The sequence below is a fragment of the Eublepharis macularius genome, chromosome 15 (genome assembly GCF_028583425.1).
Source record: "Eublepharis macularius isolate TG4126 chromosome 15, MPM_Emac_v1.0, whole genome shotgun sequence".
NCBI classification, from domain to species: Eukaryota; Metazoa; Chordata; class Lepidosauria; order Squamata; family Eublepharidae; genus Eublepharis; species Eublepharis macularius.
In genome coordinates, this window is record NC_072804.1 from 58,161,896 (window position 1) to 58,176,922 (window position 15,027).

General features: G+C 55.3%; 2 protein-coding genes across 3 annotated transcripts in view; one reads left to right on the forward strand and one right to left on the reverse strand.

Annotated features, from left to right (window-relative positions):
- The window catches only part of ITPKC (inositol-trisphosphate 3-kinase C), a 15,522-nt gene continuing 495 nt past the window's right edge, over positions 1 to 15,027 (reverse strand). The window contains exons 1-7 of one of the 2 annotated variants that reach the window (XM_054999696.1): positions 9,720 to 9,859; positions 3,552 to 3,651; positions 2,653 to 2,866; positions 2,315 to 2,519; positions 1,968 to 2,069; positions 1,586 to 1,657; positions 1 to 1,427 (exon numbers count right to left, since the gene is read on the reverse strand). In XM_054999696.1, coding sequence (XP_054855671.1) covers positions 1,224 to 1,427; positions 1,586 to 1,657; positions 1,968 to 2,069; positions 2,315 to 2,519; positions 2,653 to 2,866; positions 3,552 to 3,651; positions 9,720 to 9,749 — 927 coding nt within the window. In that variant the 5' untranslated portion in view covers positions 9,750 to 9,859 and the 3' untranslated portion in view covers positions 1 to 1,223. Of the gene's footprint in view, positions 1,428 to 1,585; positions 1,658 to 1,967; positions 2,070 to 2,314; positions 2,520 to 2,652; positions 2,867 to 3,551; positions 3,652 to 9,719; positions 9,860 to 15,027 lie in introns of those variants that run through there. The other variant, XM_054999697.1, reaches the window with a different exon arrangement.
- Positions 14,056 to 15,027, forward strand: part of COQ8B (coenzyme Q8B) — a 15,896-nt gene continuing 14,924 nt past the window's right edge. The window contains exon 1 of the mRNA XM_054999694.1: positions 14,056 to 14,140. Within this exon, the coding sequence (XP_054855669.1) occupies positions 14,081 to 14,140 (60 nt within the window). The 5' untranslated portion in view covers positions 14,056 to 14,080. The remainder of the gene's footprint in view (positions 14,141 to 15,027) is intronic.

A 15,027-nucleotide genomic window follows, 5' to 3' on the forward strand; every position in this document is an offset into this window, starting at 1 on the left:
TGAGTTGCGTCCCTTTAACAATGTTTGAAGTGTTACCATTTACAAAGATACTACAAGGGAGCTGTGCCTTTCCAAGAAGGATGGAGTTCCTCCCATCCATGCATTTCAAACAAGCCCTCCAGAAGATTTCTTCTTGTTAAAGCCCTTCTCGGTTTAGCACCACAGACGAGCATTTTTGCAAGGTGTTGAGGTCAAAGTTATGCTGCTGTTGGGGTCCCTGATTCCTAGAGGGGCTGAGAAAGCAGCTCTTGCCTGGCCCATGGGGTGGCGGAAAAGGCTGGTCCTCTTCGTAACCACCATACTGGGGGAGGGCGCTAGAGCGGAGTGGGAGCAGACAGGCCCCCTTTCCCCGCCAAGACAAACAGCCTGGCCGCATGGAATTGGGCTGAGGCGGGTGGGGCTTGGAGGAGGAGGAGCCTTAGATAAGCTCCCCCCGCTTTTTGCTTTCCAGAATGCCGCACTGGCCTGCACCAATGCCTTGCCTAGATGCCAGGTGCTCCGAGGCTCATCCTGGGCCATGAGTAGACCTGCTGGCTCCAACCATGCTGGGTCCATCAGATCCACGACTCCCCAGTGGGATGCCCCAAAGAAACTCATTAGCTTCTCCCCACATTGTAGCAGCCTGGGAGAGACATGGGGGTTACAGAGCAAAGGGGGTGGGTGGGCCTGAACCATGTTTTTCTCATACAAGAAATAACTTACAGATGCACAACTCTGACTGGGCTGAACCAAGTCCCCTTCCAGGGGGTGTAGTTTGGTGTAGTGGTTAAGAGTGCAGGACTCTAATCTGGAGAGCCGGGTTTGATTCCCCCCTCCTCCACTTGAAGCCAGCTGGGTGACCTTGGGTCAGTCACAGCTCTCTCAGAGCTCTCAGCCTCACCCACCTCGCAGGGTGTTTTGTGGGGATAATAATGACGTACTTTGTAAACCGCTCTGAGTGGGTGTTAAGTCATCCTGAAGGGTGGTATATAAATCGAACGTTGTTGTTATTCCAGATGTTCTTGCCCACTTGGAACCGGGGGGTGGGGGGGTGGAGTGTAGGCAAGTCACAGGCAGCAGCAATTCTGCCACCAACAGGAACTCTTCCAGTTCCCCCCGCTGGTGGTGGTAGCATATCTGGCTGAATAAATTAAAGGGGGCCAGGTGGGTGGTGCCCTCACGGTCTCCAGCTGCCCAAGGAAAGTGTCACTGAATTGACAGACGAGGTCTGGTCTCTCCTCCGTTCACTCATCCCGCATCTTCTCTAAGATGGCAATGAGATTGTCCAAGCCCCACAGGTAGCCGTCCTCACGGTTCCCTTCCACCCACGGCAGCCGGTGTGTCAGCGTCTGTTTTGCAGGCAGAGGCACTGTCTTGCCGAAGTCAATCATCCAGACGCGAGCCAGCCCCGATTGGTCGTGGACAAAGAGCAGAGAGCTGCCCACCACCTGCAAGCAAGAGAAAATGTTCTGGCCAGGCCAAGAGGGGAGATGGGAATCCCTGGAGGGGGTGAAGGGCAAGGAGGAACGGTGCTCCTGAGCCAGAGCACTGGACTGGGTAGGCCCCTGTCCCTGTCAGTGGCTAGCAAGGCTCGTGCGCAACCCACCTCGTGTGTTTTGAAGAACTCTGAGTGCTCGAGAGCCAGCCGCATATCCTTCAGCCGCCGCAGGTAGCTCGTCTAGAGAGAAAGGCCAAGAGCGTTAGGAAGCTGGCCGGCTGCAGGCTCCCTGGGCTCTTGTCCCCGATCTCCTTCCACAATCCCTGCCTGTGACAAACTGGTTGTGTGGCTGCTCCAGCACACCGAGTTCAGGGAACAGCCCTGTGTGCCTCTGCAAACCTTCCCATGTGAGTTGTGGAGAGAATCAGCACAGTGCCAAGAAAAGAAGGGGAAAGAAGCGGCAGAAATGCAGCTCCCGTCCTTTCCAGTCCTGGCTCACAGGTCCCCACCAGACACCACCCACCCCTGCATGCATCCTCCTCCTCCTCACCAGAATGCGTCGGTCATTGTCCACAAAGTCCCAGACGGCTTGCACCACTTCTTCCGGCTGCCGAGTCTTCTTGAAGCTTGTGCTGCAGGCACCATTGGCTTTCTGGGGGAAAGAAGAGAACCCACCCCCGGCAGGTCATACACAAGCAAACCAGCACTTTGCTCCTAGATCAGAGCAGAGGCAGGGAACGGGGAAGGGTCCCTGTGCTGCCTCCCCGACTGTCCCAGACTCCAATTCAATATGCTCCCCCTGCAATTGCGTATTTAAATCCCCCCAAAAGTTCCCTGTCCAAGAAGCATCCTCAAGGAGGAGACACCCCCCCCCCCGTCCCTCCCCAGGTGCCTCACCTTGATGCCTTCGATCCGGAACCCAAGGGTGGTGGTGGAGCTGAGAGTCTCCCTCCACTGCATGTAGCGTGGCTTCAGGACGCTGCGCTGGGCGTGCTCCTCTGGGGAGGGGGCTGTTGGGTCCACCGCCACCATCTTGTCGTACATGTCCCTGCGTGGACAGGGCTGCTCCCGCGCCTTTTGCAATTCCTCTTCTAGGTAGGTCCTATTGTACGGGGGGAGGGGGAAGCAAAATGTTAGGCGTCGGTGTTGGCGCGTCCCGTCTTATTGGGGGCAGGGTGGGTCAGCCTGGGTGTCCTGCCGCTGCGGCTTCCCAGCCTGCCTGTTCAGGGGCTCACCTGACTCCCATTTTGCAGTCCATGACGGAGGGGGTGTCGAAGCCAGACAGGAGGTCCTCCATCTGGATGTAATTCTCCCCGTCATGCTCCGCCACGCCGTAATACGCAGGAACGTAGGGCTGCAGGACGTCGCAGGCCAGGCGCTCCAGGCACTGCCTCTCATTGGAGCAGTATTTCTTCAGGAGCTGCCCAAAATCGCCAGCCTTAAAGGTGCCTGCAGAGGAGAAGTGGGCAGGCATGCGGGAGAGCCAGACTCGCCTCCTCCGTAGCACAGAAAGGCCCTCGCCGCGGCTTCTGCACCCCCTTCCTTGGCAGGCTTGGCAAAGTCCACGAGCTCCGGGACAAAGGAGGCCACGGGGGCAGCCATCTGTGTGGCTACAAAGCTGCCCAGCATCAGAGATCACTCCCGTAGAGTGACCGTTATTAGGACAACAGTCAAGGAATATGGAATAACTGGACGTTTTTGTTCAAGATGCCAAATGAAAAGCCTGGCTGCAGCTTCTGGGAGGGGGAAGCTTAGCCAGAGCAGCTGGCCAGGCAAAATGGCAGCCTTGCAGCTTCTCCCAGACCCCGTGCTCACAGTCCAACACAGTGCAGAACATTCATGCAATGAGACGAGTCGGGGGAGTAAGAGGAACCATGTGACTTCAGACAGCGAGTACGAGCTGTGAGGAGGAGCTGTCTGTATAGTGAACAGTTATTCCGCTTTAGTGCCCTTAAATGTTCACCACTGTTAATTGCTCACCCAGGGAAAAGGTTCCCATACGGGGCAGAGTGTGGAAGGGGAATCCTGCTCCAGGCACTAACCCGAGCTCTGCTGACAGCCTGTGCAGCAGTTCCATTGCACAACCCTCCCCCTGTGGCACACAAGGGGACCCTCTTTCCCCTTCTGCACTTACCTGCATGGCCAGCAAGCTGCACCCATGGGAAGCGTTTTCGGAAGGACACAATGCACGGAGACCAGTGGACCATATTCTTCAGCTTTCTCCACGGCTTGACCTACAAACAAAATAACGAAATAATGATCCAGTGAGAGGTGGGGGGAGATCCTCCACTTGCCTCCTCCCCAAGACTCCGAGGAATCCAGGCGGTAATATCTGGGGCAAACTCGGGGCCAAACTACAAGTGACACCTGACACTAGTTGGACACTGTCAGCTTCCCAAGTTTTTTTTTTAATTATTATTTTATTGGTTTCGAAAAGAATACATACATATAAACATAGACATCACATCAGGGGATATCAAGCACAACTTCATAAGAAATCAAAGGCGATAATAACAACCAACTATGTATTATACTCATTTTCCATCTCTACAGTTCCTTCCTCTTTATATCTTGTTTTCCTTATCCAAAACTTAAGTTTTCCTGTAAGGCTACCCTGCTTAATTCCTTTAAGTATACTCTCCTATCTTCATATCCTATACTTAATGTCTTGTTCCATATTTTGATTTAACCCATCTATGAAAGGGTGTCCTTCTTTTCTGCAGATCGCCCCTACTTTGTTCTTTTATCATCTGTTAAGACATCAATTTCTGCTGTTTCTAAGATTTTTTCTATCACTTCTCCTTTCAATGGTATCTCTAGTTTTGATGGGAAATGTAGGCGTCCTGGTCTTGCAGCTTGGCTCTCCGACTGCTGTCCAACGGACTTTTCAGCTGTCACTTGTCCAACATTCTGCCAAGCTGCCTACATTCCCCATCAAAACTTGAGGGAAGCTGGCAAGGGTCCAACCTGTGTCAGGCATCACTTGCAGTTTGGCCCTCAGTCAGCCCCATTATACGAGTCAGCAAAAAGAGCAAATTTTCAACCAATCAGCATTGGTGAGGAGCGAGAGACTTCCTGCCAAAGCACAGGCAATGGTAAGCAGGAAGCATAAATTTAGGGCTCCGCCACATCTAACCCCTCCTTCCATGAAACGACCTCCACTCCTAGCAGCAAGCAGTCAAATGGGAGCTGATGTCTATGAAAGCCACTGCTTGTTCCCTTGACCCTGGCCCATCCTGGCTGTTCACATCAAGGACCACATAAGTGAACTATCGAGGTCTATTGTAAATCAGTCACTAACTCAGGGCAGCTTTCCCCGCTGCTCAAACAGGCGGTTATCCGTCCACTAATTAAAAAACCATCCCTAGATAAAAATGATGTGGCCAACTATTGGCCAGTCTCTAATCTGCCCTTTCTGGGCAAAGTGATTGAGAGGGCGGTAGCTGACCAACTCCAGACCTTCTTGGATAACTCTAGCGCTCTGGACCCTTTCCAGTCAGGTTTCAGACCAGGGCATGGGACAGAGACTGCACTAGTAGCATTAGTGGATGATCTCCGTCTGAATGTAGACAAAGGCCATGCCTCCTTATTGCTCCTCCTGGATCTGTCTGCAGCCTTTGACACAGTAGACCATGCCTTCCTGTTGAGGCATTTAGAAACAGAAGTGGGCATCAAAGGATGTGCCTTGGACTGGTTTAAATCATTTCTCTTGGAGTGGAGTCAAAGGGTTGCCGTCGGAGATCGGCTATCTCCAGAATGGGAGCTATCTTGTGGGGTTCCGCAGGGCACAATCTGATCTCCCATGTTATTCAACCTCTACTTAAAACCTTTAGGACAACTCATTCGCAGCTATGGAGTTGGATGTCATCAATATGCGGATGACACTCAACTCTCTATCTCGCTATCCTGGTCCCCACAGGATGCAGTAGAAATCTCAGATCTCTGCCTGACAGCCGTGGTGAAATGGCTGAAAAACAACAAACTGAAATTGAACGAGACAAGACCGAAGTGATGCTTGTTGGGAAGGCAGAGACCTTGAAGGACGTTGTACTCCCCACTTTCGATGTTGTCTGACCCTTGCAGACTCAGTTAAGAGCCGAGGGGTTGTACTGGATCCAGCGTCATTACTAGGAAAACGAGTTAAGGCAGCGGCAAAAAATGCTTTCTACCACCTCACTCTAGCCTGGCAGATGGCTTCTTATCTTGACACGGCTGACCTGGCCACTTGGATCCATGCTATGGTAACATCAAGGCTTGACTGTTGTAATGCTCTATACATTGGCCTCCCGTCTAAGTGAACTAGGAGGCTCCAATGAGTGCAAAATGCCGCAGCTCGACTGTTATGAGGAGCGAGCAGGAGCATGAACATCACTCCCATCCTAGATTGGCGACCCATCGTTTACTGTGCTCAGTTCAAGGTATTAGTTATTACATACAAAGATCTTCACGGCTTTGGTCCTGCATACCTACGGGACTGCCTCCCTCCCCATGTTCCTCCACGGCAGCTTCACTTATCTGAACAGGGTCTCCTGCAGGTACCAGGCTGCACACAGGTGAAGTCAGCAGCAGCCCGTACAAGGGCTTTCTCTGTGGTGGCCCCTATCCTGTGGAACGACCTGCCTGAGGAAGTCAGAAGAGCCACCACTCTCCTGGCTTTTCACAAACAATGCAAAACTGAACTATTCAAAAAGGCTTTTTACTCAGATGGGAGGGCTGCATTGTAAGGATGGGGTCTCAGATGATCCGCTAATGAGTTAGGGACCATAGACTTCATCACTATATTGCCTTACGTATTATCTGCTGCTTTAAATATGTACTCCTATGTACCACCTGTGCTCCATGTTGTCTAATGTCTGTCCTAGAATTGATTATGTTCCGCTTTTGTATTTTTTCTACTCTGTATTGGATTCTTGCTAATGCTCTGTCTTTTAAACTTGTTATCTATTTTACCCTATGGCATTGTTTATGGAAATATCCTTGATACTGTGTTGAAATGTACTTGTTACTGATTGCACTAATCTTGTACTGTGTAATCCACCCTGAGTCTCAGTGAGAAAGGCGAACTATAAATGATATAAACAAACAAACAAACGGAATGAAGGGCAGATGAGAGGGGCCTGGGGAATACACTGAGGCTCCAGTCATTGCACTTTACTGTGGCAAGGGGTTCCACATGCGCTGCGTGTATTGCAATGGTAAATTCCTTCAACTGTTTCGGAAGCCTGTTGTGCATTCTCCACCCCAACCAGCGCCTTCTCCCTAAGCGAGGCCACGGAGGGGTCCTCTGCCACCTCCAAGGCTCCAGCTTGAGGAATGCAGGAGGGGCGGAGGATGCCACGGGGGCCTGCTGTTTCACCAAAGCCCATTTGTAAAGATGCTTCTCAGCCACACAGGCCAGGAGGTCCCCTGCCGTTACCACTCCTGTCCCCAGGCATGAAGACTCAGAAGCTGCAGCAAGGATTCTCTCCCCTGACACCCCTCAAGGCTACTCAGCTGCAGGGATTTCCTGCAGTCAGAGGGCACAAGCTGCGGGGCGCAGCAGACGTAGCCTCTCGGCTTCCCCTGCTGGGCAGAGTTGCAACTTCCATGTCTCAGATTACAACTAGGGTACCAGGAGGACATTGTTGTAAGTCTGCCCCACCCCATCCAGCTCCTCTCCCATCCTGGCTGCTCTCTTAGCTACTCCAGGAAAACCCTCCAGCCGCATGGGGAACACGGAGGTTTTCTCTCCAGCTTTTTTTTGGGGGGGGGGAAGGGGGAAATGCCAGGACTTTTACCTCCTGCAGGAGGGAGGCAGTGGCACAGCACAAGAAGCAGCCCCCCCCCCTTGCCACAGGACACCCTCCAGACTCTGGCAAGACAAGGAGATGCTGTGGGGTCTTAGAGGAGAACCGAGGGGCTCGTAAGGCTGGCTTGTTCATTTACTTACCCACTTTGTTTATACCCGCCTTCCTTCCCAACGGGAACCCAAAACAGCTTGCATCCTTCTCTCCTCCATTTTATCAACACAGTAACCCTGTGAGGTCGAGCAGGCTGTGACTGTGTGACGGGACCAACAAGGTCATCCCGTGAGCTTCCATGGCAGAGCAGGGGCTCGAACCCGGGTTTCCCCGACCCTGGTCTGACACACGAACCACAACACCACACTGGCACATCCTTGCCTGGAAGACCTAACTTTTGGATCTCGAGAGCACATCCTGGAGCCCTCTAGGTATGGGAACTTTTGACTGTAATTCCATTCTGCTGGGGGGGGGGGAACTTTCCATGTATGCTCAGAGGCATTCTGACTCCATATTGGAAACAGCCTCCAGCCCCAAATCCTGGCTCAAATGATGTCTGGATTGTCTTTGGCAACTGAGAAGCAAAACATCAACCACTCCTTGATGAAAAATGTGGCAGGGCCAGAGGCAACAGCTTCCCGGCCGGATCCTGCCCACAACCACCAGCTGGCCAACCCAGAGCTCTACGTCTCTCTGTCTCTCATCCAAAGGAAGCTGACAAAATCCAGCCTTTGCCTAAAAACAGCTGGATCTAAACCACAAGCTGAACACTCGCCCCTTAGCGTGGTTAGAGCAACGGAATGCAGGAAGAGCTGGCGCCAGTGCTGGGGACCACCTTGGGAAGGCCCTGCTGCCCTGTGGGCTGGGCCAGCCGAGGGCTCACAGAGGGGGAAAGCAGAAAGGGGGCACTCGCATCAGAGAGCTGGGAGTGAAGCCGCCAAGTCTGAAGTTTGGAGGCTCCAGACAAGTCCCCCCCTTCTCTTTCTCCAAAAGACGCTCCGGGGCCAGCTGAAGGCCCCCAGGGTAAATGTCAGCCACGAAATCTCCCAGTCCTGCCACACCCTCCCTCCCTCCCTCCAGAGCGTTCCCCAGAGGTGAGCTGGTGCCACGCCCTGGTCCTCAACCCTCACCTCCACGCTGTACCTTCAGCTTCTGGAACGCTCCGGCCCAGCAGGCGTCTGCATGGCTTCCCATGGCGGGGAGGGAGCAGGAGCTGGCAGGGCTTTTCATGGGAAATGACCACCTCAGAAACCTCAGCGTTTCCAGGGCAGACTGCGGGCAGCGGCAGGAGCAGCTAAAGTGCCAAGTTTGCCACCTGCCCCTTGTAAACAGGCTGCTACAAGCCATGCGCCTTGGACAGAAGCACCAGCTTTCTATTTACAGAGAGGAAACTGAGGCATGCCCTCAGCAGCCATAGCCCGGGGCTACTCTCGTGCAGTGGCCCAAGGCTTGTGAGGGTGAGGCCCTACCCGAATGGAACAACCAGCAGGACTCCACCTGAGGCAGGATGTAGCCCCAGAACCTGTTTCGAGTGCCTTGCACACCCTGGGAACATGTCCATGAGTAATGGAGAGAACTCTGGAGCAGGTGCAGATGGCCCCTCCCCACAGGGTAACCGCCGGCAACCCTCAGCCATCTAAGATGGAGGGGAAAGAGCTTGCAGCTCACAGGAGGCCAGTTGCCGGAGGGAGGGCCCCCACTTCACACATTTAGCAGACAGCCACAAGGATCCCCCTCAAGAAAACAGCCCCTCTTCTCCAGCCAACCAAATCCTGCCAGGCTATGAGATGACTTTATCATATATGCTGGTTGTTTGTATAGTTCTGTTGCATTGTTATGTTAATAATTATGTTATTATTTGTTATCTGTTTAACCAAGCTGAATAAAATCAAGTTAATTTATAAAAAAAAATCCTGCCAGGCTTCTGCCCCTACCCAGGAACTCCTGGGTGCCTTCTGCACACAGGCTGGCACAATGCAGCCGACACACACAGAGACAGAATCTGATCCAGGAGGGGAAGGGGGAAAAGATCCGAGCCACACACTTGAAAAGAAGCTGCAGGGGGAGAGAAAAACCTGGCCCACAAAGGGGCCAACTGTCCACTGAGAAGCAGGTCTTACTGGAGTCACGCTGTCGTCCCAGAACCAGTTTGCAATGCCAAGGCTCAGCTCAGAATGTGAGTCATATCACACAGAGGGCTTCTGAGCACATGCAAAGTGCCTTTTCCACATCACTCGGCATGGTTGTCATTCAGAGGGAGAAAGTTCCAAGCAGACGCCCGCGAAGGGATCTCCTCAGTCCACGCATCTTAAGGCCACGACAGAGAGATGTGGCCTCAAAAGAGACAGGGCCGCCCAAAGGCACCACCACCCTCGCCCTTTCGTCATCACGCGTCTGTCACCCTTCCTTGGCCGCACATCCATCCTGCGTTGCCGCTCTCCGCACAGCGAGTCAAGCGAGACAGAGGTCACCGGCCTCCAGTCTCAGTGGCAGCTGGCGGGGGGGGGGGGGCAGGCACTTACCCGGTAGGGGCTCCTGTCGGGCTTTCTCATGGCCTCTCCAGGCCTGTGGCATCAAGGAGTCCAAGCTGCTGCGCCAGCGGAAACGTGCAGGCAACAACTTCGGGCCGCGTGCCCGCTTCGAGCTTTTATGCACTTCCCTTCTCCTCCCCCCAAATATTTACAACCTGGGATGCCCCTCCCTTTTTCAGAAAGGAGGGGGGAGGAAAGCGCAGAGTGATGACGACAGCAGATTGCCAGGCAACCAGGGCTCCGGCAAGCCATTTTCCATGACAGCAAAGCCAGCGGGAAGGGGGAGGCGCATTGGGAGCCACCGGCTCTAGCCCGGAGGCTCTTTTCGGGCATGACCCTGGGCGAGACCCTCCTCCTCCTCCCTAGGACGAAAACAGCGCTGCTTCTGAGAGAGGGGCGGGAAGGCGGCGCGTGGATGCCAGCTGTGGGTTATCTGGAGACCAGGGAAATGCGCTCTCCAGGCATGCTCAAAGCACTCGAGCTTCCTCCTCTGTGCACACTCTAGAGAGGAGGTCTGGCACTGAGAAGAGGTTTGGGGGCTCAACCCTGGCTCCTGATAGAAGCTCTAGATGGAGTAATTTCCACTCTTTGTGCCTCTCTGGGGGGACGAGGGGAGCTGCCCCCTTGGTGCTGAGCAGCCTTGCTAGTGCAACCGCAGAGCACAGAGACCGGCTGCAACTGCCGAGTGCTGCAGGTTGGATTTCCTGCCGGCCTTCTGTGAAACCGGCCAGAGACAGAGAGCCGGGACGTGGAAGCCCAGGAATGGCCCATCGGCCCACAGAAACTGAGATACTCAGCAGCCTGCCTTAACAAGCAGGAGAAGCTGTAAAGTCAGGCAGAAGTGGGCCAGGGCCAAAGCACCAGGGCTGGCCGGCCAGCCCAGGCAACCCACGTTGGACAGGTGAGGCAGTAACAGTTCCGGGAGGGGCAACGAAGCAGTCGTGGGTGAGCCACAAAAGGGGGGGGGGCTCCTGCTCTCCCTGCGAAGGATGTGGGGCAGGATGCTCAACTGCAAGAGATCCCAGCATCTTTTGTAAAGGGTCCGGGCCAGCCCTGAACACAATGAAAGCAGAGGGAGAAAGCAGCGCCGCTCCAGCCTCTGGGGGAATAGCTGTGGGAACCCAGGACACCTCACATCACCTGCAGCCAGGAAGAGCGAGGAGGCCCTTGGGGGTGGGCTGTCCCTTCCGACCCGCCTCCCCCTGCCTCAGAGTCCTTTGGGAGCCTCATCCGGACATGCAGAAGAAAGGTTCTGTTTTTTAAATAATTCCATGGAGTTGCCACATGGACTTTTCGGAAGCCACCATTCCTTGCAAGGTCTTACTGCTCTCTCAGCATACGAAGGGAATGGAAAAGGAGGCAGCGTGAACTGGGCCACACGTCCTCAGTCTGAAGCTGCGGAGGCAGAACGTCTCACGAGGGCATCTCCAGCGCTGTTCTTGCCTCCTTTGACTCTCAAAACCAGCTCAGCAGCCCTCAACCTGCTCACGAGAGAAGCCTCTATTTTTAGCACGTGCTGCAAACGCCTCCGCCAGAAGAAGACGCCCAGAAGCCCCCACGTCTCGGTAAGTCGCCAGATCTTTCCACAAGACTTCACTGGAGCATGCCCAGCACAGAGGTCCCCCCACCCACAACCCTCTACGTTTCTGAAGCGGATTAGAGTTCTCTGCAGACTTCTGGGTCTGCACAGCCAACCCTCAAGGCAAACAAGTTCACCCATAAAAGCACCAACATATATGCCCATGAATGGGACATTCTCCATCCCACCCTCTGGTGACAAAGCTAGAAAAAATATTCCAGAGCTCAGGAAGCTGACAGGCTTGGACAAGATGCTATTGCTGTTGCTAGGCGGATCGGCACTGCTGATATTATTAGACCTTTCAGCAGCGTTCGATATGGTCAACCACGATCTTCTGACCCACCGCCTTGCCAACGTGGGGATACAGGGGATGGCACTACAGTGGCTTGTCTCCTTTCTCCACGGTCGGGGACAGAGGGTGGCGCTAGGGGAGAAGTTGTCATCCTGCCACCCACTGCTCTGGGGTGTGCCGCAGGGGGCAATACTCTCCCCGTTATTGTTCAACATCTATATGCGCCCCCTTGCCCAGTTGGTGCAAAGTTTTGGACTTGGGTGTCATCAGTATGCAGATGACACCCAGTTATAGCTGCTGATGGATGGATGGCCTGGCTCGGCCGCAGATGTCCTGGAGCATGCTTTTGAGGCTGTGACGGGATGGTTGAAGCAGAGTCGGCTGAAGTTAAATCCCACTAAGACGGAGATCCTGTACTGGAGTCGCGGGAATGTGGATTTGGGACCCCGACTCCCTACTCTTGAAGGGGCGGTGCTTACACCAACCCCGAGGGTGAAGAGTCTGGGGGTGATCCCGGATGCGTCCCTGGGAATGGAGGCCCAGGTCACTGCAGTTGCCCGGTCTTCGTTTTTCCATCTTCGTCAGACCAGGCAGCCTGTGCCCTATCTGTCGACCCGCGATTTAACTACAGTGGTCCAAGCAATGGTCACCTCTAGATTAGACTACTGTAACGCACTCTATGCAGGGCTTCCTTTGAGTCTGATCCGGCGGTTGCAACTGGTCCAAAATGCGGTGGCGCGGGTCATCACTGGAGTGCCGGGAAATGCACATATAACACCAGTATTGCACCAGCTGCATCGGATCTCACAACTATTCTGACACGCTGGATTTTTAAAGTTGAACCATTCAGTATTTCAGCAATAAAGTCTAAATGTGTGTTCAAAAAGGCAGAGAAGATTTTTTTTCCAGTTCAGCCTCCACATATCAGTCTAAGGTTGTCTCTAGCCTGGTTTTTTCTGCCTCAATGAAAGTAACACAGAGTCTGGTAGCACTTTATAGTCCAGCCACTGTACAGGGCAAGAGCTTCGGTGAGCCACCACCCACTGTTGTGGGACATGAGCACACGAGAAAGGCCTATTCACATTCCGGCTTGTGCTCCATGTAGCCATATTCTTACACAGACCCGTTTCATACAACGCCACTTTGGAATGGACCAAAAGATCCTTTTGTTGCTTTTAGGTGGTCCCTTCAGCCCAAACATGTCTTAACAGAGCATGGCAATGCTGAAACACAGGCCAGCTACGTGCCCAGCCTGAGCCCCACCCTCTCCCACAGCGTGAGTCAGCCAAGCTGTGGGGCCCGTCACCTCGGATTGTAGCATAAGGCCAAGGAGCTAAAGTGGGTGCTGGGCCGCCTCTGGAAGCAGGCATTGCTCACCTGGCAGGAAATGAATGCCAAGCGCACCACAGTGCTGTAGACAATGTGTGTGCCAACAAGAGCCTTCCCTTTAGGCACGCTGCTGCCCAGAATCCCGGCCTCTTATTCTCACATCTGTAGAGGGTGGGTGTGGGGGCTGCAGACCAGACCAGCTCTTCTCAGGAAGACTCCATAGGGCATCCCAGCGAATCATTCACTAAAGGTGTCCCCAGCCAACAAAATGTTGCAGGAACAGGCATCTGAGAACCGCTGCCTGACCCAAATGACAGCAAACAGCATCCACTCCAATAACTTCTCTCCCAAGTCCACAGGGCCCAGCTAACAAAGCAGGTACTATTCTCAAAGACAAAATACTCCTCCGCCCCGTTGCCTATACCAGGAATGCCCCGTCTGTCCTATGAATCCAAACAGGGCACTTTGCACATGCCCAGGTTGAAGCAGCACTAGCACCCAACAGGAAAGGAAATGCCGTGCGCACCCAGGGCAGCAACTGCCACAAATGTGCCAGGATGTATGCATTTTGGTGGCGGGGGGATGGGGGGGAGAGAAAGGGAGGCAGTGGAAATGCATCTCTGGCAACTCACTTTCCGGGAAGTGGAGGGTGCAGGGAACAGGCTCAGTTTTGTTGATTCAAGCTTTCCCTTTGTTATGGAGTTAGTCAGACCTCCCTGTTTTTCTGAGCTCGTAAGCAAGGCAGAGACTTCTGCACAACAAACATTGTCAAGGAAAATATGACTGTATATTTGCTGGCACATTTGCTGCAGTGCAGAAACCAGCCATGTTTTGCCATTGGGGTTCAGACCCCAGGGCAGTGGAAGCCCTCTGAGGGCAGGGGGACACATGCTTGTGGGCGGGGTGTCAGCAGCGGCTTGCTGGCAGTGGAAAGCCTCTCTTGGCCCCTTCCCAACTCCACAGCAAACAAGAGCTCTGGCCCCCGGGGCGTGGCTGCAGCCGGCTTGCAACGCGGGCCCCCCCCCCCCGCCCCGCCCAGGCGGGCCAACCGCAGGCAGCCCGGCCCTCAGAGCCCACCGGGCACAAGGCAGGCCGGTTGCAGGGCTGCGCCTCTGCCCAGCTGGACCCTTTGCGCCCACCTGGCAGGCGGCGATGGGAACAGCCCCTGCCTACAGCCACGCCTGCCGGCCAAGCGGCACACCTCCGAGGCCGGTTAGTGATGCGCGCAGGGCCCTGGCGAGAGCCTCAGCCCGCGACCTCGGAGAGCCGAGTTCGAATCCCGCGGGAGGCCCGGGGCCAGGCTCGCTCGGCCTCGCAGGGGCTTGGCGGCAGCGGGCCAGGCGTGCTCGCCCGGGAGACCCTCCAGCGCAGCGCGCCAGCCTGCCCGGCGGGAAGGGCGGCGGAGGCTCCCTCCGCGGCCAGCCCCTTCGCCCCCCGTTTCGCCGCCGACCGCCTTGCCTTGCCTTGCGGCTGCCCGCGCAACCGAGGGAGGGACGCGCCCGGCGCCCCAGCGTGGCCCACCGGCTGCCGCCGTCCCGCGCCCCGGCTCGAGACGGGCTACTCCGCAGCAAAAGAGGCCCGAGGAGGCCGCCCCGCCGCCGCCTTACTTGCTCCCGGCGGGGCCGCCTCCAGCCCCATCGCCGCTCTCTGCCTGCCCCGAGCTGGGCCGGGCCTGCCCAGGCGCGGCCCCCGCTGGCCCAGCCTCCCGCCTCCGGCCGTGGGCAGCCAGAAGCCACGGGGAAGGCCGCGGCGCCCCCAGCAGCGACAGCGGCCTCAGCCAGCCGCACCCCCTCGCCCGGCCGGGCCCCATAGAAGCCACTGGGCACGGGCGCTTCTTGGGGCAGCGAGTTCCGCCGGTCAGCAACCTCTGCGCGGAGCGGGACTTCCTTTGGCTGGTCCCGAACTGCTGCCAGAGGGGGGGGGGGCGAGTTTTAGAAGTGCCAGGGAAGAAGAGATCCGGCTTCTATCCTTGAAGACTCCAGATGCTGACGAAGGGAGCCCCCCCCCCCCTGGAAATCTCGTTGGTCTCTAAGGTGCTGCTGGACCTAAAGTTTGTTCTTCTTCTACAGACCAAGGGGGCTATACATTTACGCTATCAC